At 44.1% G+C, this 25,694-nt stretch overlaps 1 protein-coding gene across 1 annotated transcript in view; it reads right to left on the reverse strand.

Annotated features, from left to right (window-relative positions):
* Window positions 1-25,694, reverse strand: part of LOC120021872 (GDNF family receptor alpha-2-like) — a 94,705-nt gene that overhangs the window by 27,166 nt on the left and 41,845 nt on the right. Inside the window, exon 3 of the mRNA XM_038965716.1 lies at window positions 11,989-12,066. Coding sequence (XP_038821644.1) covers window positions 11,989-12,066 — 78 coding nt within the window. The remainder of the gene's footprint in view (window positions 1-11,988; window positions 12,067-25,694) is intronic.

Raw genomic sequence — 25,694 nt, forward strand, 5'->3', positions numbered from 1 at the left:
CCTCGACGTTTCCACTTCACAACAACACTTACAGTTGACTTGGAAGCTCTAGCAGGGCAGATATTTGACAAACTGACTTGTTGGAAAGGTGGCATCCTATGACGGTGCCACGTTGACAGTTATTGAGCTCTTCAGTAAGACGATTCTACTGCCAATGTTTGTCTATGGAGATTGCATGACTGTGTGCTCGATTTTATACACCTGTCAGCAACCGGTGTAACTGAAATAGCCAAATCCACAAATTTGAAGGGATGTCCACATACTTTTGTATATATAGAGTATTTGTGTGTGTGTGTGTGTGTGTGTGTGTGTGTGTGTGTGTGTGTGTGTGTGTGTGTGTGTGTGTGTGTGTGTGTGTGTGTGTTTGTGTGTGTGTGTGTATATAGATAGTATATTTATGTCGGATATACAGGGCGCATTTGAAAAAGTCACCTAGGTGTCAATAATTGTCTTCCCTCTTAAAATAAAGGTTAAATAAAAATTAAATGTGTAGGCTTAAATTATAGGGTCGTCTTGCGCTCATCCCAACTCTGTCCAACTGAAAAACTGTCAAAGCATCCCAGTTGAACAAAGAAAATCACATCAGCTCTCTTCTGAGAAATATTTATGCATAAACACAAACACAAACACTTTCTCTCCCTCTCTTTCACACACATATTTGCATCAGAGCTGTCTATATTGATGCGTCTCAGTGTTTTGGATAAAGAAGTGTGTTCGTTGGTGATTGTCTCTCCGCTGTCACCTCAAATGTCCTTTGTCACGCACACACACCCCCTCCTTCTCTCTCTCTCTCTCTGTCACGCTCAGCCTTTCCTTCCAATCGATTGGTAACAGTCTTGTCTAAGACATCCTTTAATGTTCCACTCTTCTTTCTTCCTCTTTCTTCTGCACATGCTATTTAACACTCCTCTATATCATACTCTTATCTTCCGCTCCCTCCCTCCCTCTCTCCCTCCCAATCTGTCTCTCTCTAGCTCTGCATCCTTCTCCCTCGCTTGTTGCCTCATCCCTCTCTCTTTCTCTCTCTCCCTTTCCTATTCTCTCTTTGTCTTTCAGCTCTTTCTCTCCTGTCTTCCCGCTCGTCTTTCCCCTCTCTCTCTCTCTCTCTCGCAGTCTCTTTGTCAGTCGCCGATCTCTGCATGGTGAGTGGATAGTTTACTATCTAGGGTTGAGTGGGCATCTTCACATGAGGTCATTATAAATCTAATCAGACTGATAGAATCCTTTTATCTCCGTCTGTAAGCTCATCACCTCACTCTAAACAACAGACACACACACAAGTACATACACTCACACACACCGGCTTTCACGTACACATATACAAACACACACGTTGCGCTGTTGGAGTCTTCTGACATTTAAAGCGGCAATCTGCACTTGCTATATACATTTTTAGACACTTAAAGGGACATTCCATCCTGGCTCTGCCACTGCATACTATGTTAATAACAAGTTTTTGTCATAAACATCAAAATGATCCACACCATGCATAATCAGGTTTGTTTTTCACTAACGTTTGTCATCATGCCCGTGTGGTGTTCTGTGCTAATTACAAACAAGCACAAAAAGGAGTTATCTTTCACCGTTCTACATACCGGAGATTAACCACGATGCTGCCAGTGGCTTGCAGCGATGAAGAATGATGCTTACAAAAATGATCAGAGGGATTTGCAGGCTGAACTGACTGGGAATAAACTTTGACGCCAGCTGAGAAGTGATGCGATACCATCGTTTTTTCCCCTTCTCAACAAAACTGAATATTCTCGATTAGAGGTAACCTAATGTTAGCTAGCTAGCTACAGTGCTGGATTGAACTGTGAAAGCCATCAGTTTATCATATAGCTAGCTTTTGGATACACACTGTCAATCAATTTATCCTACCCAGACAGCAAAATAGTTGCTATTTTCAACTTTCCCTACTGTATGACCAAGGCTATAAATTCCTACCACCAACAGAGTTTGCCGTTTTAAGATGTGATTTGCATCTCTGGCGGGTAGCCCCCACTCATAGGACTGCTATAAGCCCTTGGCAGGCTGCTTTTGAATCTCTGCCATTTAGCCTCCACTCAGAGGACAGATATAAGCCTTCGGCCAGCCATCTAGCCATGAGTGAATTTCAAAGACAATAGCAAGGAATTTCTGTAATCTCAAATTGGGCCTGTCACCTTCCAGCGAACCACAGCCAGCCAGAGGCTGCAAGCAGTTTTTGTTTCTATAAATACCTTACATTTGTTGTCATTTTAATTTGATTAGATTTATTTGCCAATTGTAAAAACACAATACAACCACACATCTGGACATAGTGCATTTAAAAACAGAGGATACCCTTAACTTCTCTAGGGTACGTGAGACGCTAGCGTCCCACCTCTTCAACAGCCAGTGAAACTGCTGGGCGCCAAATTCAAATACAGAAATACTCATTATAAAAATTCAGAAAACAAAACATATTTTACATAGGTTTAAAGATGAACTTCTTGTGAATGCAACCACGGTGTCAGATTTAAAAAATGCTTTACGGCGAAAGCATACCTTACGATTATTTGAGAACATAGCCCAGCATACAAATCATTACAAACAGTATCCAGCCAAGTAGAAGAGTTACACAAGTCAGAAATAGAGATAAAATGAATCCCTTACCTTTGATGATCTTCATATGGTTGCACTCAGCAGACATTCATTTACTCAATAAATGTTCCTTTTGTTCGATAAAGTCTCTTTATATCCAAAAACCTCCGTTTTGTTCGCGCGTTTTCTTCAGTAACGTAAACTCACCCCATTCCGTACAAATGTGCGCAACCGCAACATTCAAACGAGGCTACAAAGAAAACGAATGGGACTGTAGCGACTGTGTAGAATTTTATCTCTTTATTTAATCATTTTCCTTCAGTTCGCAAGAGGCCGAATGTATCTCACTGGAGGAAGCATCCGAGCAAGCGAAACAGTGCCCCTCTGTCTCTATGTGTACAGTAGCTCAACTTTCTGATGCTATCTGGCCAAACAGAGTATTGACATCATTGCTGCCCATAGAATTAAATGCAAGGGAAGACAGCAAGCATTTGGCTTCCCTTGATATTTTTTTGGAATACAATAATAGCCAATCAGTGTTGAGCTAAACTGAGTGAGCTCAACTGTGAATGGTCCTGGCTCACCCCAAAAAGTGCAAACGGAAGCCGATTTGGCTTCTCACCAATAACATAAAATCAAAATCATTGACAGAACTTGAATTGTAGCATCTCGTTGTTGTTTGCTTCTTCGTCATCTATGTCAAATGATGGACATGTTCAGATGTTGCACTGTCATACATGGATATTGTCCAATCCATAGTTGCTTCTTTCTATTATTTCAATGAAGTCTGCATTGCTTAAGTGTTTGGAATCCATAGCCATTTCATTGGGAGGATGTTAAGACTTTGAACTGTGACCAATAATAGTGGAGAATTAACTTAATATACCCACTTTTTACCCTCCTTTGCCAAAGTAATGTTATATGCATTAAGGTTTTTGATATGCTGTATGGTAAAATCTGACTCATACTCTCAATCCTGTGAGAGATCCACACTATGTACAGTAGGTGGTGGCACCTCAGGATCGGTGTCCCCCCGCAGGACAGTTGAGCTAACGCAGGCTAATGTGATTAGCATGAGGTTGTAAGTAACAAGAACATTTCCCAGGACATAGCCATATCTTATATGGGCAGAAAGCTTAAATTCTTCTTAATCTAACTGCACTGTCCAATTTACAGTAGCTATTACAGTGAAATAATACCATGCTATTGTTTGAGGAGAGTGCACAGTTATGAACTTGAAAATGTATTAATAAACCAATTAGGTACATTTGGGCAGTCTTGATACAACATTTTGAACATATATGCAATGGTTCATTGGATCAGTCTAAAACTTTGTACATACACTACTGCCATATAGTGGCCAAAATCTAAATTGTGCCTAGATTCCTAAGTCCTATATTGGCCTTTCTCTTGCATTTCAAAGATGATGGAATGCATGTTTTTTTCTTTGTTTTATCTTTTACCAGATTTAATGTGTTATATTCTCCTACATTAATTTCACATTTCCACAAAATTCAAAGTGTTCCTCTGAAACGGTATCAAGAATATTAATATCCTTGCTTCAGGTCCTTAGATACAGGCAGTTAGATGTGGGTATGTCATTTTAGGCGGGGGAAAAAAGGGTCCGATCCTTAAGAGGTTCTATCCTGCTACTAAAAGTAACTTCTGCTTGACAAAACTGGCAGATCTGCCATGAGAGCAGTCTGAGTATCCACTGATGCCATACAGCAACTTCAACAGAAAGTTCTCGGCTAGGAGCAAGAAGAATGGCGATTGTGAATTTTAGAAAAAAAATGCCACAGGCAGTTGTAATTGTTTGTAAACTCAGCAAAAAAGAAATGTCCCTTTTTCAGGTCCCTGTCTTTCAAAGATAATTTGTAAAAATCCAAATAACTTCACAGATCTTCATTGTAAAGGGTTTAAACACTGTTTCCCATGCTTGTTCAATGAACCATGAACAATTAATGAACATGCACCTGTGGAACGGTCGTTAAGACACTAACAGCTTACAGACGGCAGGCAATTAAGGTCACAGTTATGAAAACTTAGGACACTAAAGAAGCCTTTCTACTGACTCTGAAAAACACCACAAGAAAGATGCCCAGGGTCCCTGCTCATCTGCGTGAACGTGCCTTAGGCATGCTGCAAGGAGGCATGAGGACTGTAGATGTGGCCAGGGCAATAAATTGCAATGTGATTAACAACTGATTATCCTCGCAGTGGCAGGCCACGTGTAACAACACCTGCACAGGATCGGTACATCCGAACATCACACCTGCGGGACAGGTACAGGATGGCAACAACAACTGCCCGAGTTATACCAGGAACAGACAATCCCTCCATCAGTGCTCAGACTGTCCGCAATAGGCTGAGAGAGGCTGGTCTGAGGGCTTGTAGGCCTGTTGTAAGGCAGGTCCTCACCATACAACAACAACAACGTCGCCAGGTCCTCACCACACAACAGCAACAACGTCGCCAATGGGCACAAACCCACCGGTGCTGGACCAGACAGGACTGGCAAAAAGTGCTCTTCATTGACGAGTCATAGTTTTGTCTCACCAGGGGTGATGGTCGGATTCACGTTTATCATCGAAAGAATGAGCGTTACACCGAGGCCTGTACTCTGGAGCGGGATCGATTTGGAGGTGGAGGGACCGTCATGGTCTGGGGCGGTGTGTCACAGCATCAACGGACTGAGCCGTGCGTTACAGGGAAAACATCATCCTCCCTCATGTGGTACCCTTCCTGCAGGCTCATCCAGACATGACCCTCCAGCATGACAATGCCACTAGCCTTACTGCTCGTTCTGTGCATGATTTCCTGCAAGACAGGAATGTCAGTGTTCTGCCATTTTATTTTGACCCCCGCTTTGTTCAGGGACACATTATTCCTTTTCTGTTAGTCACATGTCTGTGGAATCTTGTTATGTTCATACAAATATTTACACATGTTAAGTTTGCTGAAAATAAATGCACTTGACAGTGAGAGAACGTTTATTTTTTTGCTGAGTTAACGTATCACCACCAAACATTTCGAAATACTGAACAAATACACTAAATACACTATCGCCACTATTGCCATCGCCACCTCTGCTGGTAATTTTTTTTTAACCTTTATCTAGACAAGGCAGTTAAGAACAAATTCTTAATTACAATAATGGCCTACCGGGGAACAGTGGGTTAACTGCCTTGTTCAGGGGCAGAATGACAGATTTTTACCTTGTCAGCTCGGGAATTTATCCAGCAACCTTTCGGTTACTGGCCGCTAGGCTACCTGCCGCCCAGGATAAGGCCTGTTTAAAGACCATTCCTCACAGTATGTGTTGATATTTATTAAATGTGTTTTTCTCTACTTTTAAGTAATTTCTTAAACTCATGTGTAAGATCATGTGCGAATTCAAATGTTCTTTCTTTGTGTATACGAGCCATTCGGAACAACCCAGGATGCCACAGATGAGGGGATTCAGATTCAGGTCATCTGATGGTGGGAGAAGGCGGCGCACAAGGGAGAGGGATCCGCTGCAGTGAGGGTCAACATCAAGTCTCGGGCCACCTGTCTCAAAGCCAGCCTCTACACCCAAGCCACAAGACTGTTCCAACAGCTGAATCCTGGACTACGACACAATTACCATTTATTCATATTCTGTACACAGTCAAATACAATTTGTCTACCGGACCAATTCAATTGTTATGTCACCTTACTGCACTAGTATTGTTTATATGCTGCTACGGTACTGTACCTTCTTTCACTCACTATGCACATGGGCAAACAATGTCCATACTACTGTCTATCCCTGTAGGCTATTTTCTAAATATTATTAGGCAATTTTTTAAATCTTATTTGTATTTCTTATTTTCTTTTATCTGCATGCCTCTTGTACTTGATTTAGTTTAGTCTTTTTATCTTTTTTTGTATGTTATGCTGTATATTGACTATGTCACTTATTTGATTACTTTGTCACTTTTGTCTCCATTGCATTGTGTGAGAAGCCTGCAAGTACATTTGATTTGTTGTCACCAGTGGATCCACATGACCAGGACTTGGTATTCTGATATATTTTGCACATAATCATTTACAGTACTTTTCCAAAAACCTTTTTCAAATGGACATGGCATCCAATGAATCTTAAATAATAAAAATCAATAAATATATTTTAAGTAAATAAGTGGCGACAGGGAGTAGCCATTCCGTTGGCTTGTCGCTGAAAAAGCATCTTGCTTCTGACTTGCATCTGTTGTGTTGCCGGTCGGGAGAAGGGTGGGTGAAAGGCGGGTGGGTTGTGTGATTGGAAAACGACATGTTAACGGCAGGAGCACGGCAGCCTATCGCGGGTGCCCCATGAATGAGGCCATGGGCAAAAAGCTGTCGCATGGTACTTGACCACTCTGGAAGGATGCCGGCCTCCCGAGTGATCATTGCTAACTGGGTATGCCATGGTAGTTAGTCTTTTGACTAACATATTAAGACTGTTTCAAGGACAGCTTTTTTCCATCTACGTAACATTGCAAAAATCAGAAACCTTCTGTCCAAAAAGGATGCAGAAAAATGTAGCCATGCTTTTGTTACTTCTAGGTTAGACTACTGCAATGCTCTACTTTCCGGCTACCCAGATAAAGCACTAAATAAACTTCAGTTAGTGCTAAATACGGCTGCTAGAATCCTGACTAGAACCAAAAAATCTGATCAAATGACTCCAGTGCTAGCCTCCCTACACTGGATTCCTGTTAAGACAAGGGCTGATTTCAAGGTTTTACTGCTAACCTACAAAGCATTACATGGGCTTGCTCCTACCTATCTTTCCGATTTGGTCCTGCCGTACATACCTACACGTACGCTACGGTCACAAGACGCAGGCCTCCTAATTGTCCCTCCAGCAAACAGCTGGAGGCAGGGCTTTCTCCTATTGAGCTCCATTTTTATGGAATGGTCTGCCTACCCATGTGAGAGACGCAGACTCGGTCTCAACCTTTAAGTCTTTACTGAAGACTCATCTCTTCAGTAGGTCATATGATTGAGTGTAGTCTGGCCCAGGAGTGTGAAGGTGCAAGGAAAGGCTCTGGAGCAACGAACCGCCCTTGCTGTCTCTGCCTGGCCGGTTCCCCTCTCTCCACTGGGATTCTCTGCCTCTAACCCTATTACATGGGCTGAGTCACTGGCTTACTGGTGCTCTTCCATTCCGTTCCTAGGAGGGGTGCGTCATTTGAGTGGGTTGAGTCACTGACGTGATCTTCCTGTCTGGGTTGGCGCCCCCCTTGGGTTGTGCCGTGGCGGAGATCTTTGTGGGCTATACTCGGCCTTGTCTCAGGATGGTAAGTTGGTGGTTGAAGATATCCCTCTAGTGGTGTGGGGGCTGTGATTTGGCAAAGTGGGTGGGGTTATATCCTGCCTGTTTGGCCCTGTCCGGGGGTATCATCGGATGGGGCCACAGTGTCTCCTGACCCCTCCTGTCTCAGCTTCCAGTATTTATGCTGCAGTAGTTTATGTGTCGGGGGGCTAGGGTCAGTCTGTTGTATCTGGAGTACTTCTCCTGTCTTATCCGGTGTCCTGTGTGAATTTAAGTATGCTCTCTCAAATTCTCTCTTTGTCTCTTTCTTTCTTTCTCTCTCTCGGAGAACCTGAGCCCTAGGACCATGCCTCAGGACTACCTGGCATGATGACTCCTTGCTGTCCCCAGTCCACCTGGCCGTGCTGCTGTTCCAGTTTCAACTGTTCTGCCTGCGGCTATGGAACCCTGACCTGTTCACCGAACGTGCTACCTGTCCCAGACCTGCTGTTTTCAACTTTCTACAGACAGCAGGAGCGGTAGAGATACTCCTAATGATCGGCTATGAAAATCCAACTGACATTTACTCCTGAGGTGCTGACTTGTTGCACCCTCGACAACTACTGTGATTATTATTATTTGACCATGCTGGTCATTTATGAACATTTGAACATCTTGGCCATGTTCTGTTATAATCTCCACCCGGCACAGCCAGAAGAGGACTGGCCACCCCTCATAGCCTGGTTCCTCTCTAGGTGTCTTCCTAGGTTTTGGCCTGTCTAGGGAGTTTTTCCTAGCCACCGTGCTTCTACACCTGCATTGCTTGCTGTTTGGGGTTTTAGGCTGGGTTTCTGTACAGCACTTCGAGATATCAACTGATGTACGAAGGGCTATATAAAATAAACTTGATTTGATTTGAGTTGAGTTAGTTGGTTCTCAGTTGGCTATCAATCTTGCTGCCAGTTGTTGTTCTCCGGTGGCTAGCTAGCTAAAATGATCCCTTTCCTAAATTAGCCATGGCTGGAGATGGGGATTTGGACTTGTGGTTTCACTTAATTCTTCGTACTGGCCAACAATTATAACAGCGATTCTGATCCAAACTTAAATTCATACATTGTGCCCCTGACCTGAGAGCAAGGAAGTTCAAAATGTAGCTAGATGTAGTAGGCTAATGTTAACTAGCTTGCTCATCGAAAGCATGTTAGGCTAACGAGCAAGTGTTTTAGCCATGTAACCTACGACAACAAACTAAAAGTGTGTACTGTATGACAAAGTAATAGACCGTTTTGGCAACAGGAAAGATCGGAGGATGGCATTAGCGTTTCTCTACAAGTAGGGTGAGTCAACATGTTTTTTTTGTACTTACACACACACACACACATCAGTAACATGGACAGCCACATATTTCTCCGGTGTTCTAAATCAATAATCGTTTTGTAGTCCAAAAATGTAAGACACAATAACTTGATTGACCATGCTGTAGGTCATGTAACTGTTTGTTTCATGCAATATGCTTCGTGGACTCCACTGGACAGATGTTTCTCCCCGGTTTTGTGATGAAACAAAGATGTGGGTGAATTTATTCTGCCACTGTGTCTTCTTATTGTCTCTGCCTTAGGCCTATATGTCACGACGGCAAGGCATATGAACTAACAGGTTACAGAGAAAACAATGCAATTATCACAACACATGTCGCAATATGGCTTTTTTTTCTGGCTTCCCCCGTGATTTTACCCACGCGCTGCTACTGAGCATGACATAAAGATGAATTGCGTAATGTTTGAATGGGTTTGTGTTATGTGGTTAGAGGTAGTCTGAGGACCACAGAGTACCTTACAGACCACGTAATCAATTTAGGCTACCCCTTTTCTCTATTTACTTTTTCTCTTTGGAAAACGCAGGTTATCTGTAATCCTTCCACAGTGTCCTGCTGAAATATACCACAAAGTAGCTGCATTTTGGGTACACGAGCATGAGGTACACTGAAAGGTATGAAATCAAGACTACAACAGTATTTACACAACCACCTAATATTTCTCTCTGAAGATTCTCAAAAAACAACACAAAGACATTGCTACAACAACAACAAAAAACCTTCCAAGGGTTACTATAGACAAGAATGACCTGTCAAAGTCAATGGAGGGGGGGATCCTATATTGCATCATACCTATAATTTTGCGAGATTTGAAATGGTTCCAAACTGACATATTAAAATGTCAAGCCGCGTCAATTAAAATGATTTACATTTCCTGGTGTTGCACGTTTGCTAACAAGTTACAAACGTGAAAGCTTGGCACATAGCAAGTTAACAAGCACCAGATTAACAACAGTTAACAAGCACCAGATTTACATTTCCTGGTGTTGCACGTTTGCTAACAAGTTACAAACGTGAAAGCTTGGCACATAGCAAGTTAACAAGCACCAGGCTAACTAGCTAGCCAACGTGTGCTAACGTTTGCTGGTAAACGGTGTTATTTCATAGTTTTGATGTCTTCACTATAATTCTACAATGTAGAAAATAGTGAAAATAAAAAAAGAACTGGAAGGATTAGGTGTGTCCAAACTTTTGACTGGTACTGTATGTGGGAAACACATCTCACTGACTTGGATATGATAAAAAAACAACAGCGTCCCCAGGGTGAAATTCTCCTTAAATTAATAATATCTATCCATTGATTCTTGAAGAATATAACTTATAGATGCCTCATGAGCTTAGTTGAACCGTCGTACCCCGTCAGAACCCAAAATATGTTTGTTTTACTCCATTGTTTGTAAAACAGTGTGAATGTGAACACACTTTATAGCCTCAAAACATGTTTACGACTATAATTGTGATATGATTGATGGTCAGTCCTTGTATCCATAGCTCTGACCATGAATTTGAAAGTGGTTAAATTTCTTCAGCCTCATCCCTCAGCTGTTTACCAAATCAGTGGCGGGGTGTCTGCTTTGTTATTGTTTGAACTGCAGATTGCCGCTTTAAGAGCTCAATGCAATCTGTAGGCAATGCTCCCGTGGTTGCAAAGACTGCATTCCCAGCATATGTCAGTTCAATCGAAACGTACGTTTGAATTTTAACCTGGCTCTTCCGCGATACGGATTGAATCCAGCCCTAAAAGCTCAGGAGTCTGTGTGAGATACCGAAACAGAGAGGGAGTTCAAATGAAGTATGATCAATCGTCAGATAGCGTGTTTATATTTGATGAACTGAGAGGGAATACACAAATTATATAAAATATAAACACTCTCTCTCTTCCACATATACCAAGAAATGGTGGAATGTGTGTGTGTGTGTAGTGGAGCTCGTATGTCTCCTAGAGAAGCTGCAGATGACTTCTCAGTGCTTTAAATAATGAGAAATGTGAACTGGCGCAAAAGGAAATTGGAAAGAAAATAGCTTTTCATGCGGGGATGGAGGATAGCTTCAGTTACACACACACACACACACACACACACACACACACACACACACACACACACACACACACACACACACACACACACACACACACACACACACACACACACACACACACACACACACACACACACACACAGACAGAAAATAGCTTCTGTTCATTCATCTCAATCAACAGGTGAGATTTGTATTCTAAGTAGCCCCTCCGTATCAGAAACAGACCCACATACACCAGCCCTGTTACCTTAACAGACATAGCAACAAGGTATCATGGTCTAACTTCAGTATTCAACATTTGTCCAAGGTGAGGATAAACGTCAAATTTCGACGGTTAAGTTTAGGCATTAATTCTGACTGGTTAAGGTAAGGGTTAAGGTTTGGGATAGTGTTAACAGAACAAATAAAAACTAGTGCCTAACACTGAGATTTAACCCAGGGTTGGGTTAAATGCGGAAGACACATTTCAGTTGAATGCATTCAGTTATACAACTGACTAGGTATCCCCCTTTACCTTTCCCTTTCCTTTCCTTGGAGCCAGAGTGTGCAGTTAAAGGCCTTCCTCTATCCCCATCCACAAAGCCCTAGCAAGCTAGGAGCCTACCAATTGGTAATAGGTACTCAGGTTGCCCCTAGTGGACGGTATTGAAGGCATCTCCCAACGTCTTGGGGGACAGGACAAACGTTGAATAGTGAAGTCGATCTAGTGTGACCTGCCTGGACACACACACACATCCAGTGGTACCTGAGATGATGGAGGCGTGTCTAAACTCTTCTGAGAATTCGTGGAGCTCATAGGGCGACAGCTCATAGAAGTCCTCCCCTGGAACACAAAAAAACATGAGTGAGTGTGAGAGAGCGAGCGTGTGTGTGTTACACAGAAACTGAGGTATTAGGAGCTTTTTAGCATTGGGATTGAACCCAGGACAGCAGCTATTAAACCGTTCTTAGAACATAAAATCAAAATGCAAAGACATATACCATTTCATTTTCAATTCCAACAACAATGTTGCCTTACTTTTAACAGTTGACTACACATTATCAAGCATTCACACTATACCTGACAAAGCACATTAAATTCTGCTGGTGACTCGCTACTTTGATGTTTGTGCGTGTGTGTGTGTGTTTGTGTGTGCGTGTAGGGGTATGGTACCTTAGAGGTTTAGTGAAGCAGGTGACAAGGCTCCATGTTTATGTATGAGGCTCTGAAGCAAGGTTTCTCTATGTAAGACTGATTCCACCTGCAGTTACACATACAGTTACTGACTCAACCTCCCCCTCCCCTCATCTCTCCTCCCATCTCTTTTCTACTCCATCAAATCCATATCCTCTCCTATCCTGTCTTCTCTATCATCCCCTCTCCTCACCTTTGTCCTCCACCTCTTCCTCTCCTACAACCCTCCCCTCTCACCTGACCGGCATGTGTGTGGTCAGCTTTAGTGCAATCCTCCAACCTCACCTTGCCAATTCCTTTAAGGCTCAGCTCACCAATGCCATTGCTCATCAGAGAGCTAATCCACCAACCCCTGGCCTCCTCATTGCTACACTCCATTCCAAAACACACACACACACACACACACACACACACACACACACACACACACACACACACACACACACACACACACACACACACACACACACACACACACACACACACACACTCCCCCCTGAGGAGACTTCATTGAGGGGGCGTTCAGATTACAGGTGGGTAATTTATGTAAAGTCGCTGTTTCGCTTCCAACACACTGCCTCTGATTACATGTATGAGTCTCTCTCTCTCTCTATTTCTCTGTGCTCATGAATATTGCTCAGGAGAGAGCTGATATTATTAGCTGACCACCTGCCTGGCTAACATCAAAACGCTCAGTCAAAACCCGTCATGATGACAGGAAGTGGGTAACGAAAACACCAATGCTCACAATGCTAATCTGGCCCTATAGTTATGGAAACACTATAAACATGGACATCACAATTGTTATGAGGTTAGCCTCCGCCACATCCCTGGGTATTACATTCCTGGTCTACGCATTTATACGTCTCCAAGTCAATGTTATTTTCAGTTCAGGTCTACATTAGCTGAATGTAAATTCAATTCTAGTTCAGATTAACTCAATGTTAGTTCAAAGTTGAGATGCTTCACATTACAGTGGCTCAGTTGGCTAGAGGAAGAAATGCACAATCTGCATGTGCGTGTCTTTGTGTGTGTGTGTCTTTGTGTGTGTGTGTGTGTGTGTGTGTGTGTGTGTGTGTGTGTGTGTGTGTGTGTGTGTGTGTGTGTGTGTTGGTGTTTGTGTGTGTAGAGCAGTGGCTCCCAACCTTTTTTGGTCTACAAGCCATCAGACTGCTGAACACTTGAACTGGACTGACCACCTGCACTGACTGCATCATAGCACACATGCACTCACACACTCACACACCCACACAGATATACACCCATACGCTCATATACATACAGTGCCTTCAGAAAGTATTCATACCCCTTGATTTATTCCACATTTTGTTGTTACAGCCTGAATTCAAAATGGATTAAATATATTTTTTTCTCTCACACATTTACACACAATACCCCTTAATGTCAAAGTAAAAACATGTTTTTATAAATTTTTGCAAATGTATTGAAAATGAAATACAGAAATATCTCATTTACATAAGTATTCACACCCCTGAGTCAATACGTTCGAATCACTTTTGGTAGCGATTACAGCTGTGAGTCTTTCTGGGTAAGTCTATAAGAGCTTTGTACACCTGGATTGTACAATATGTCCATTATTCTTTTTAAAATTCTTCAAGCTCATTGCTAGATAACCATTTTCAAGTCTTGCCAAGCAGATTTAAGTCAAAACTGTAACTTGGCCACTCAAGAACATTCAATGTCTTCTTGGTAAACAACTCCAGCGTAAAGGGGGGGGTTCAATGCAAATAGTCTGGGTAGCCATTTGATATGCTGTTCAGGAGTCTTATGGCTTGGGGGTAGAAGCTGTTTAGAAGCCTTTTGGACCTAGACTTGGTGCTCCGGTACCACGTGCCGTGCTGTAGCAGAGAGAACAGTCTATGACTAGGGTGGCTGGAGACTTGACCATTTTTAAGGCCTTCCTCTGACACCGCCTGGTATAGAGGTCCTGGATGGTAGGAAGCTTGGTCCCGGTGATGTACTGGGCCATGAATTGCTTTGCCACATTTTTTGCAGTATTAGTTTAGCGCCATGTTGCAAACATGATTCATGTTTTGGAATATTTTTATTCTGTACAGGCTTCCTTATTTTCACTCTGTCAGATACTGTTTGTCAGTATTGTGAAGTAACTACAATGTTGTTGATCCATCCTCAGTTTTCTCCTATCCCAGCCATTAAACTGTTTTAGAGTCACCATTGACCACATGGTGAAATACCTGAGTGGTTTCCTTCCTCTCCGTCAACTGAGTTATGAAGGACTCCTGTATCTTTGTATTGACTGGGTATAATGATACACCATCTAAAGAGTAATTAATAACTTCACCATGGTCAAGTGGTTATTCAATGTCAGTTTATTTTTTATTTCTACCCATCTACCAACAGTTGCCTTTCAGGCTGTAACACAACAAAATGTAGAAGAAGTCAACGGGTGTGAATACTTTCTGAAGGCACTGTACACACGCACACATTTAAACTCACGCTACACACACATCACGACTGCTACCAGACTCTTATTATTATTGCTAAATACTGCCAATTTAAACACTAGCCTCCAATCCCCCCTCCAAAACACATGTAAATACTGTACTGTAAATTGTACCTTTTTATGCTAAAATGTTTATTCTATTATACTGAGCCATATACTTTATGTTCATAATACCTTTTATTTCTTATTGTTGTTGCAAGAAGGAATCTACAAGTAAGCATTTTGTTGGACAGTGTATACCATACATATGGTATACTAGTAGAACTTGAAACTTGAAGCTACTGTACCACCAACTGAATTTTGCTCTGCCTGGATTACCCCAGTAGTACCTCCTCATGTGCATTGTATCAGTAGGCCTATGGTCTCATTAGTCTTCTCAAGTCCTAGTACCGATGATTTGGAACCACTGGTGTAGTGTGTGTGTATGTGTGTGTGTGTGTGTGTGTGTGGGGGAGGGGGGGGGGGGGTGTTATTGCATGCGTGTTGTGGAGTAAGCTGAATTTGAGGCGTGAGAAACTGCTTTAGCTGCAGTCCTCTCTCAAGCCCTCCTCTCATCTTTCACTCCTCCTCCTCATCCCCTTTTTAATTATTACTGAGGGAGAGAAGGTAGGGATGTAGATTTGTTTTGTTTATCCTGTAATGAGTGAAACAGTAAACTGCCTCAACAACCTGAACACTGATCCACACAGACCTAGCAGAATTGAGAATAATTACTTTTAATTACCCTACTCTGTCTGTCTGTGTGTGCATGTGTGTTCCTGTGTGTGTGCCTGTGTATGTGTGTGTGTGTGGGTGGGACACACTAATGAGCGAGCTGTGAGTTCTTCTCTTGCATATGTAGTTCATTCATTTTTCACAAGGGTCTTTCTGCTCTAGTTCAGTTGCATACTTAGCACTAAATCACTGTTTCTCAACACTCTCCTGAGGCACCACCACACAGTGCACAGTTTTGTTCTAGCCCTACACAGACTCTAAGTCACCAGCGACACACACACATGTTCTAACACCATATTTGTCTGCCTACTCGGTCTTTGGATTCGCTTAATCATTCATCTCATGAGTCACACAAGCTGTTTCTTTTTACTTGACTGTACGTGTGTGTGGGGGTGTGTGTGTGTGTGTGTGTATGTGTGTTTCATGCCAGAAAATGAAGTGAGTAAACAGAGAACAACAGTGCCATTCCTCAGTGGAACAGCACTAAGCTCCCTCATTAGTCTGAATGGCAAATTAGTTATTTATTATCCCGAATGCTACGTACCCCAGTGATTAGCTTGTAGGCTAAATACCTGAGTCAATGCTAAATGAGTAATCCATTAGTCTGAATTATCCTTGTTGATGTGTTAGCCTGCATGCTAAATACCTGAGTCAATACTAGAAACCTGAGAGATTAGCTTGATCGCCAAATACCGGAGTGCCTGAATGCTACATGGCGGAGTCATTACAGTGAAAGCTGATTTATTAGCTTGGATGCTAACTGTTGGCATCACTAGGCTGCTCTTCGTTCCCCAATGTGTTGCAGAGAACAATACCTGATGAATCCTGCTCTACTGTGTTCCTTTCAGCCATTGTGTGTGTGTGTGTGTGTGTGTGTGTGTGTGTGTGTGTGTGTGTGTGTGTGTGTGTGTGTGTGTGTGTGTGTGTGTGTGTGTGTGTGTGTGTGTGTGTGTGTGTGTGTGTGTGTGTGTGTGTGTGATGGATAAGCCACAGTCCCGTCAGTTTAATAAGCACTTAACACGAAGAACCGCCAAACAAGGGCTGTGATTAACAGCCAATGATAGCCAACCCTGATTAACCGATCTGTTTGGGACTGGCTGCTGATAAAAAAATATATATATATTTGTGACCATATCTTTTTCTTGTTGGGGAGAGGGGGAGGGGCTACAGGCACAATACACAAGTTTATATAATTTCATAGTTCACATCCACCAGTTGGGTGCCACTCAAAAAGAAGAAGGAAAACTTTTTTTTAAGTACACAAATACAAAGCATTGATCAGCCTCCAGTCAACGTTGTGAACAGAGTGCCCCATGGTGGTGTTGGGGTTATGGTATAGGTAGGCATAAGCTACGGACAACGAACACAATTGCATTGTATCGACGGCAATTTGAATGCCCAGAGATACCGTGACGAGATCCTGAGGCCCATTGTCGTGCCGTTCAGTCACCGCCATCACCTCATGTTTCAGCATGATAATGCACGGCCCCATGTCGCAAGGATCTGTACACAATTCCAGGAATCTGAAAGTGACCCAGTTCTTCCATGACCTGGATACTTACCAGACATGTCACCCATTGAGCACATTTGGGATGCTCTGGATCAACGTGTACGACAGCATGTTTCAGTTCCTGCCAATATCCAGCAACTTCGCACAGCCATTGAAGATGAGTGGGACGGCATTCCACAGGCCACAGTCAACAGCCTGATCAACTCTATGCGAAGGAGATGTGTTGCACTGCATAAGTCAAATGGTGGTCACACCAGATACTGAATTGTTTTCTGATCCAAGCCCCACCTTTTTTTAAAGATACAGTATCTGTGACCAACATAAGCATATCTGTATTCCCAGTCATGTGAAAACCATAGATTAAAAAGGCCTAATTTATTTATTTAATATATTTAAATTGACTGATATCATTATATGAATTAACTCATGCATGTTGCGCTTATATTTTTGTTCAGCGTAGGTAGTTTATTTGTATGTGTTCGGCTTTAGCTGAGAAGTGTATTTGTCCAGGCCTCAATTGTTTCTTGACTAGCACCATTCATTCTAGCTGTTGAAAATTCCAACGTTTTAACTTCTAGTAGAAACCTTATCCACCGGTGAATTTGGAGAGAGTGAGATGATTTCCATCTGAGAACCAAAATCGTTTTTTTGCCGCAGTTCTGCCTGCCAGCAGTAATTGTCTCTCATTTATTGAGAGATTCAAGGAGCTATCATCGTTAAGTAACATAGAAGATGCAAAGCACTGAATATTTACATTCACGCACTTCAACATTTATTTTGTAACTTTGCCCCAGAAACATTTAACTGGAGGACACTCCTACATCATATGAAGTAATGTGCCTACCTGATTTAGGGGACACAGTGAACAGTTGGGAGTTGGGGCCAATTTCATCATGAAACGTTTCCTTGGTGTTAAACACAGGCTGTGCTTTCTTTAAATGCATAAGTTGATGGTTCAGATTTGGGGATGCCAATGTCATATTTTTCCATATTATGTTCCAGTTAAAGGGTTGTACTTTTTTTAATGGCTAGCTCAGAAAATGAGCTTTCCGAAAGTTGTTAATATATTATAGAGATTAGTCCTTAAGGAAGCCCAGATCATTTATTTGCTGTATAAATGCTATCATTGGATGGTTTGGTAGTGGGGTTTCCCAAGAGACTCTATAGGCCAGCATGCATGCCTCCGTCCTAGACTTTTCCCAAATAAGTCTATATAAGACACTGCCATTGTTAGAATCTTAATATCACAAACCGATCTGGAGTTATAACCAGTTTTATGAGGGTACGTCATTTTTTAAATGATTTCCCTCGTTGCCCCTCCTTCTCCCAGACAGAAGGGCCTGCTCCACTCCTTCTCCTGACAGTGGAATGTGCCGTGCCCAGTTGATAATCACCCCGATAATTGCCTTGAAACTAAATTTAAACTATACCGAAACTAAATTCACACATAACAAAAGATGAAGTAAATTAAGTTAAAGTAGAATGGGGTAGAATGGGTGAGTTGATGAGTTTGTGGAAGGGAACGATGCATGATTATGTAATCACTAATTGTGAATGAAGAACAGGGCGAGCCATTCTATTGTATTGATCAATTCTAATTATAAAATCAAAATGATATGTACCCTATATGGCCACGAAATCCAAGCAGTTTTATCAGTCTACTCTGGGATACTTGGAGTACACAGTGAGAGCGTGCGTAATTTACAATGACAAGAAGACCAAGACGAATGGATGCACATGCTGTGTTAGCGCTGCTACGAGATCTGAATGAAAACTCAGATGGCAGGGAAGAAATGAATCATGACATCTCTGATGAATCTTCTTCTAATTCTGAGCCTCAGCCTGAATAACCTACACCTCCGAGTCCTAAGCGCAAAAAAGCCAGGACTATGCACACTGAGCAGGTGCCCACGCCCCCATCAAATGAAACGGTGAGACAGGAGAGAGGAAAGGACGGCACCGTTTAGATAGAACAAGCCGGTGACAATTCTACAGGCCGTTTATCAGCACAAAATGTCCTAACTGAAAGAGCAGGCCCTACATCTCAAGCAAAAAACAACATCAGCCATGCATTCACCAGCTTTCATTGTTTAAGTGACATGGACATACTACAGAATTCAGGGACTGTACTGTGGCTAAGGGACACACGGAGCATGGAGACACTGTCTGGGATCTATCTGTTGATGAGCTGAAGCCTTCATTTCAATCCTGTATGTCCGTGGAGAACTTGGTGGAAGTGTCATGTTTTGTCTTTCATCATGTCTTGTCCCTGTGCTTCCCTCTGCTGGTCTTATTAGGTTCTTTCCCTCTTTCTCTCTCTCTATCGTTCCGTTCCTGCTCCCAGCTGTTTCTCATTCTCCTAACGACCTCATTTACTCTTTCACACCTGTCCCCTATTTTGCCCTCTGATTAGAGTCCCTATTTCTCCCTCTGTTTTCCGCTTCTGTCCTTGTCGGATTCTTGTTTGACGTTTGCTGTTCCTGTGTCCTTGTTCCGCCCTGTCGTGTTCTTTGCCTTCTTCAGATGCTGCGTGTGAGCAGGTGTCAATGTCAGCTACGGCCAGTGCCTTCCTGAAGCGACCTGCAGTCTGTGGTCGCGTCTCCAGTCGTTCCTCTCTGTTGACGAGAGGATAGTATCCAGGAGAATCATTATTTGTTTTATTCTGGAATAAAGACTCTGTTACTATTACGTCGCTTTTGGGTCCTCATTCTGCAGCACAACAGAAGAATCCGACCTCGCCCCCTCCAACCGCAGTCTGTGGTCAACAGAAGAATCCGACCAAGAATGGACCTTGCGACTACGGATTCTCGCAACACTGCCGTCGAGATCCAGGGAGCAATGCTCGGCAGACACGAGCAGGAATTGTCTGCTGCTCGTCATGCCGTTGAGACCCTGTCCGCTCAGGTCTCCGATCTCTCAGGACAGTTTCAGAGTCTTCGTCTCGTGCCACCAGCTACTTCCTGGTCTTCCGAGTCTCCGGAACCTAGGGTTAATAACCCACCATGTTACTCTGGGCAGCCCACTGAGTGTCGCTCCTTTCTCACCCAGTGTGATATTGTGTTCTCTCTCCAGCCCAACACATACTCAAGAGAGAGAGCTCGGATCGCTTACGTCATATCACTCCTTACTGGTCGGGCTCGGGAGTGGGGCACAGCTATCTGGGAGGCAAGGGCTGAGTGTTCTAACGTTTATCAGAACTTTAAAGAGGAGATGATACGGGTTTTTGATCGTTCAGTTTTTGGGAAAGAGGCTTCCAGGGCCCTGGCTTCCCTATGTCAAGGTGATCGATCCATAACGGATTACTCTATAGAGTTTCGCACTCTTGCTGCATCCAGTGACTGGAACGAGCCGGCGTTGCTCGCTCGTTTTCTGGAGGGACTCCACGCTGAGGTTAAGGATGAGATTCTCTCCCGGGAGGTTCCCTCCAGCGTGGACTCTTTGATTGCACTCGCCATCCGCATAGAACGACGGGTAGATCTTCGTCACCGAGCTCGTGGAGGAGAGCTCGCGTTAACGGTGTTTCCCCTCTCCGCATCTCAACCATCTCCTCCCACCGGCTCAGAGACTGAGCCCATGCAGCTGGGAGGTATTCGCATCTCGACTAAGGAGAGGGAACGGAGAATCACCAACCGCCTTTGCCTCTATTGCGGTTCTGCGGGACATTTTGTCATGTCATGTCCAGTAAAAGCCAGAGCTCATCAGTAAGCGGAGGGCTACTGGTGAGCGCTACTACTCCTGTCTCTCCATCAAGATCCTGTACTACCTTGTCGGTCCATCTACGCTGGACCGGTTCAGCTGCTTCCTGCAGTGCCTTGATAGACTCTGGGGCTGAGGGTTGTTTTATGGACGAAGCATGGGCTCGGAAACATGACATTCCTCTCAGACAGTTAGGGAAGCCCACGCCCATGTTCGCCTTAGATGGTAGTCTTCTCCCCAGTATCAGATGTGAGACACTACCTTTAACCCTCACAGTATCTGGTAACCACAGTGAGACCATTTCCTTTTTGATTTTTCGTTCACCTTTTACACCTGTTGTTTTGGGTCATCCCTGGCTAGTATGTCATAATCCTTCTATTGATTGGTCTAGTAATTCTATCCTATCCTGGAACGTTTCTTGTCATGTGAAGTGTTTAATGTCTGCTATCCCTCCTGTGTCTTCTGTCCCCTCTACTCAGGAGGAACCTGGTGATTTGACAGGAGTGCCGGAGGAATATCATGATCTGCGCACGGTCTTCAGTCGGTCCAGAGCCAGCTCCCTTCCTCCTCACCGGTCGTATGATTGTTGTATTGATCTCCTTCCGGGGACCACTCCCCCTCGGGGTAGACTATACTCTCTGTCGGCTCCCGAACGTAAGGCTCTCGAGGATTATCTGTCTGTTTCTCTCAACGCCGGTACCGTGGTGCCTTCTTCCTCTCCCGCCGGAGCGGGATTTTTCTTTGTTAAGAAGAAGGACGGTACTCTGCGCCCCTGCGTGGATTATCGAGGGCTGAATGACATAACGGTTAAGAATCGTTATCCGCTTCCCCTTATGTCGTCAGCCTTCGAGATTTTGCAGGGAGCCAGGTTCTTTACTAAGTTGGACCTTCGTAACGCTTACCATCTCGTACGCATCAGAGAGGGGGACGAGTGGAAAACGGCGTTTAACACTCCGTTAGGGCATTTTGAATACCGGGTTCTGCCGTTCGGTCTCGCTAATGCTCCAGCTGTCTTTCAGGCATTAGTTAATGATGTACTGAGAGACATGCTGAACATTTTTGTTTTCGTTTACCTTGACGATATCCTGATTTTTTCACCGTCACTCGAGATTCATGTTCAGCACGTTCGACGTGTACTCCAGCGCCTTTTAGAGAATTGTCTCTACGTGAAGGCTGAGAAGTGCGCCTTTCATGTCTCCTCTGTCACATTTCTCGGTTCTGTTATTTCCGCTGAAGGCATTCAGATGGATCCCGCTAAGGTCCAGGCTGTCAGCGATTGGCCCGTTCCTAAGTCACGTGTCGAGTTGCAGCGCTTTCTCGGTTTTGCTAATTTCTATCGGCGTTTCATTCGTAATTTCGGTCAAGTGGCTGCCCCTCTCACAGCTCTGACTTCTGTCAAGACTTGCTTTAAGTGGTCCGGTTCCGCCCAGGGAGCTTTTGATCTCCTCAAGAAGCGTTTTACATCCGCCCCTATCCTTGTTACTCCTGACGTCACTAAACAATTCATTGTCGAGGTTGACGCTTCAGAGGTGGGCGTGGGAGCCATTCTGTCTCAGCGCTCCCAGTCTGATGATAAGGTCCATCCTTGCGCTTACTTTTCTCATCGCCTGTCGCCATCGGAACGCAACTATGATGTGGGTAACCGCGAACTGCTCGCCATCCGCTTAGCCATAGGCGAATGGCGACAGTGGTTGGAGGGGGCGACCGTTCCTTTTGTCGTTTGGACTGACCATAAGAACCTTGAGTACATCCGTTCTGCCAAACGACTTAATGCACGTCAGGCTCGTTGGGCGTTGTTTTTCGCTCGTTTCGAGTTCGTGATTTCCTATCGTCCGGGAAATAAGAACACCAAGCCTGATGCCTTATCCCGTCTCTTTAGTTCTTCTGTGGCTTCTACCGACCCCGAGGGGATTCTCCCTGAGGGGCGTGTTGTCGGGTTGACTGTCTGGGGAATTGAGAGACAGGTAAAGCAAGCACTCACTCACACTGCGTCGCCGCGCGCTTGTCCTAGTAACCTTCTGTTCGTTCCTGTCTCTACTCGTCTGGCTGTTCTTCAGTGGGCTCACTCTGCCAAGTTAGCTGGCCACCCCGGCGTTCGGGGTACGCTTGCTTCTATTCGCCAGCGGTTTTGGTGGCCTACTCAGGAGCGGGACACGCGCCGTTTCGTGGCTGCTTGCTCGGACTGCGCGCAGACTAAGTCAGGTAACTCTCCTCCTGCCGGTCGTCTCAGACCGCTTCCCATTCCTTCTCGACCATGGTCTCACATCGCCTTAGACTTTATTACCGGTCTGCCTTCGTCTGCGGGGAAGACTGTGATTCTTACGGTTATCGATAGGTTCTCTAAGGCGGCACATTTCATTCCCCTCGCTAAGCTTCCTTCCGCTAAGGAGACGGCACAAATCATCATTGAGAATGTGTTCAGAATTCATGGCCTCCCGTTAGACGCCGTTTCAGACAGAGGTCCGCAATTCACGTCACAGTTTTGGAGGGAGTTCTGTCGTTTGATTGGTGCTTCCGTCAGTCTCTCTTCCGGGTTTCATCCCCAGTCTAACGGTCAAGCAGAAAGGGCCAATCAGTCGATTGGTCGCATATTACGCAGCCTTTCGTTTCGAAACCCTGCGTCTTGGGCAGAACAGCTCCCCTGGGCTGAGTACGCTCACAACTCGCTTCCTTCGTCTGCTACCGGGCTATCTCCGTTTCAGAGTAGTCTTGGGTACCAGCCTCCTCTGTTCTCGTCCCAGCTCGCCGAGTCCAGCGTTCCCTCCGCTCAGGCTTTTGTCCAACGTTGTGAGCGCACCTGGAGGAGGGTCAGGTCTGCACTTTGCCGTTACAGGGCGCAGACTGTGAGAGCCGCCAATAAACGTAGGATTAAGAGTCCTAGGTATTGTCGCGGTCAGAGAGTGTGGCTTTCCACTCGTAACCTTCCCCTTACGACAGCTTCTCGCAAGTTGACTCCGCGGTTCATTGGTCCGTTCCGTGTCTCTCAGGTCGTCAATCCTGTCGCTGTGCGACTGCTTCTTCCGCGACATCTTCGTCGCGTCCACCCTGTCTTCCATGTCTCTTGTGTCAAGCCTTTTCTTCGCGCCCCCATTCGTCTTCCCTCCCCCCCCCCCGTCCTTGTCGAGGGCGCTCCTATTTACAGGGTACGGAAGATCATGGACATGCGTTCTCGGGGACGTGGTCACCAGTACTTAGTGGATTGGGAGGGTTACGGTCCTGAGGAGAGGAGTTGGGTTCCATCTCGGGACGTGCTGGACCGTTCGTTGATTAATGATTTCCTTCGTTGCCGCCAGGGTTCCTCCTCGAGTGCGCCAGGAGGCGCTCGGTGAGTGGGGGGGTACTGTCATGTTTTGTCTTTCATCATGTCTTGTCCCTGTGCTTCCCTCTGCTGGTCTTATTAGGTTCTTTCCCTCTTTCTCTCTCTCTATCGTTCCGTTCCTGCTCCCAGCTGTTTCTCATTCTCCTAACGACCTCATTTACTCTTTCACACCTGTCCCCTATTTTGCCCTCTGATTAGAGTCCCTATTTCTCCCTCTGTTTTCCGCTTCTGTCCTTGTCGGATTCTTGTTTGACGTTTGCTGTTCCTGTGTCCTTGTTCCGCCCTGTCGTGTTCTTTGCCTTCTTCAGATGCTGCGTGTGAGCAGGTGTCAATGTCAGCTACGGCCAGTGCCTTCCTGAAGCGACCTGCAGTCTGTGGTCGCGTCTCCAGTCGTTCCTCTCTGTTGACGAGAGGATAGTATCCAGGAGAATCATTATTTGTTTTATTCTGGAATAAAGACTCTGTTACTATTACGTCGCTTTTGGGTCCTCATTCTGCAGCACAACAGGAAGGAGCGTGTATATGGGGAGCTTCTGGTCAGACATGTATGAGATACTTTTCTTTGGAGAAACCATGTCACGGGATCGCTTCAGAGAGATCATGCGCTACCTCCATTTTGATGACAAAGAAACAGATACATTTGCCATGGTATTCGACATATAAATAATTGACTATTTTAGACTGCTGTCATATAGGCACTTCTTCATTTTAATGCCATTATTGCTTTTGTACAGATTTTTACTATTATTTATTTCTAGTTGCTAGGTCTATCAATACCATTTTTTTCTGATATTGTTCACATGTTGTGGAAGCCATCTGATGTGTTTCCAGCTCTAGTCATCAATAATTCACTTAAAGGTTGTCAATGAAAGATGACTTTGAAAAAAAATATATATATGTTATTTTGTGTGTGCTTTATCTTGTGTATTGTGAACTATGTAACTCCTATCTATCTTCTCATCATTTCCTCATAATCTACCAAATGTGTTCATTCCAAATATACCAAGTTTTTGCATATCACAGTCATGTAATTATACATGAATAGCAGTTACTTTTGGGTATGTCTATTTAGGCGGAAATCTACAGTTTGACATTACATTTAAGAGGTTTAGCAAACCCGCTTTAGTTCAGATGTACCAATTTGGGTAAGTACGTATCGATTCACCTGATTCAGATTCAATAGTTGCAATATCCACTAATTTGTCATTACCGCAAAGCTTGTTAGCCAGTAGACGACAGAGTTGATTACATGGAAGTAATGGTTGAGATTAACTCGATCGATTGCAAAATCTGCTATCTGTCTTACCAATAGATTTAGTTCTCAAACCAAATTAAATTGTATTTGTCACATGCGCCGAAGACAACAGGTGTAGATCTTACAGTGAAATGCTTACTTACAAGCCCTTAACCAACAATGCAGTTTTAAGAAAACAAAGTGTTAAGAAAAAAATTGATAAGTAAAAAATTTAAATAACAAATAATTAAAGAGCAGCAGTAAAATAACAGTAGCGAGACTATATACAGGGGATACCGGTACAGTCAATGTGCGGGGG

The sequence above is a fragment of the Salvelinus namaycush genome, chromosome 26 (genome assembly GCF_016432855.1).
Source record: "Salvelinus namaycush isolate Seneca chromosome 26, SaNama_1.0, whole genome shotgun sequence".
NCBI lineage: Eukaryota > Metazoa > Chordata > Actinopteri > Salmoniformes > Salmonidae > Salvelinus > Salvelinus namaycush.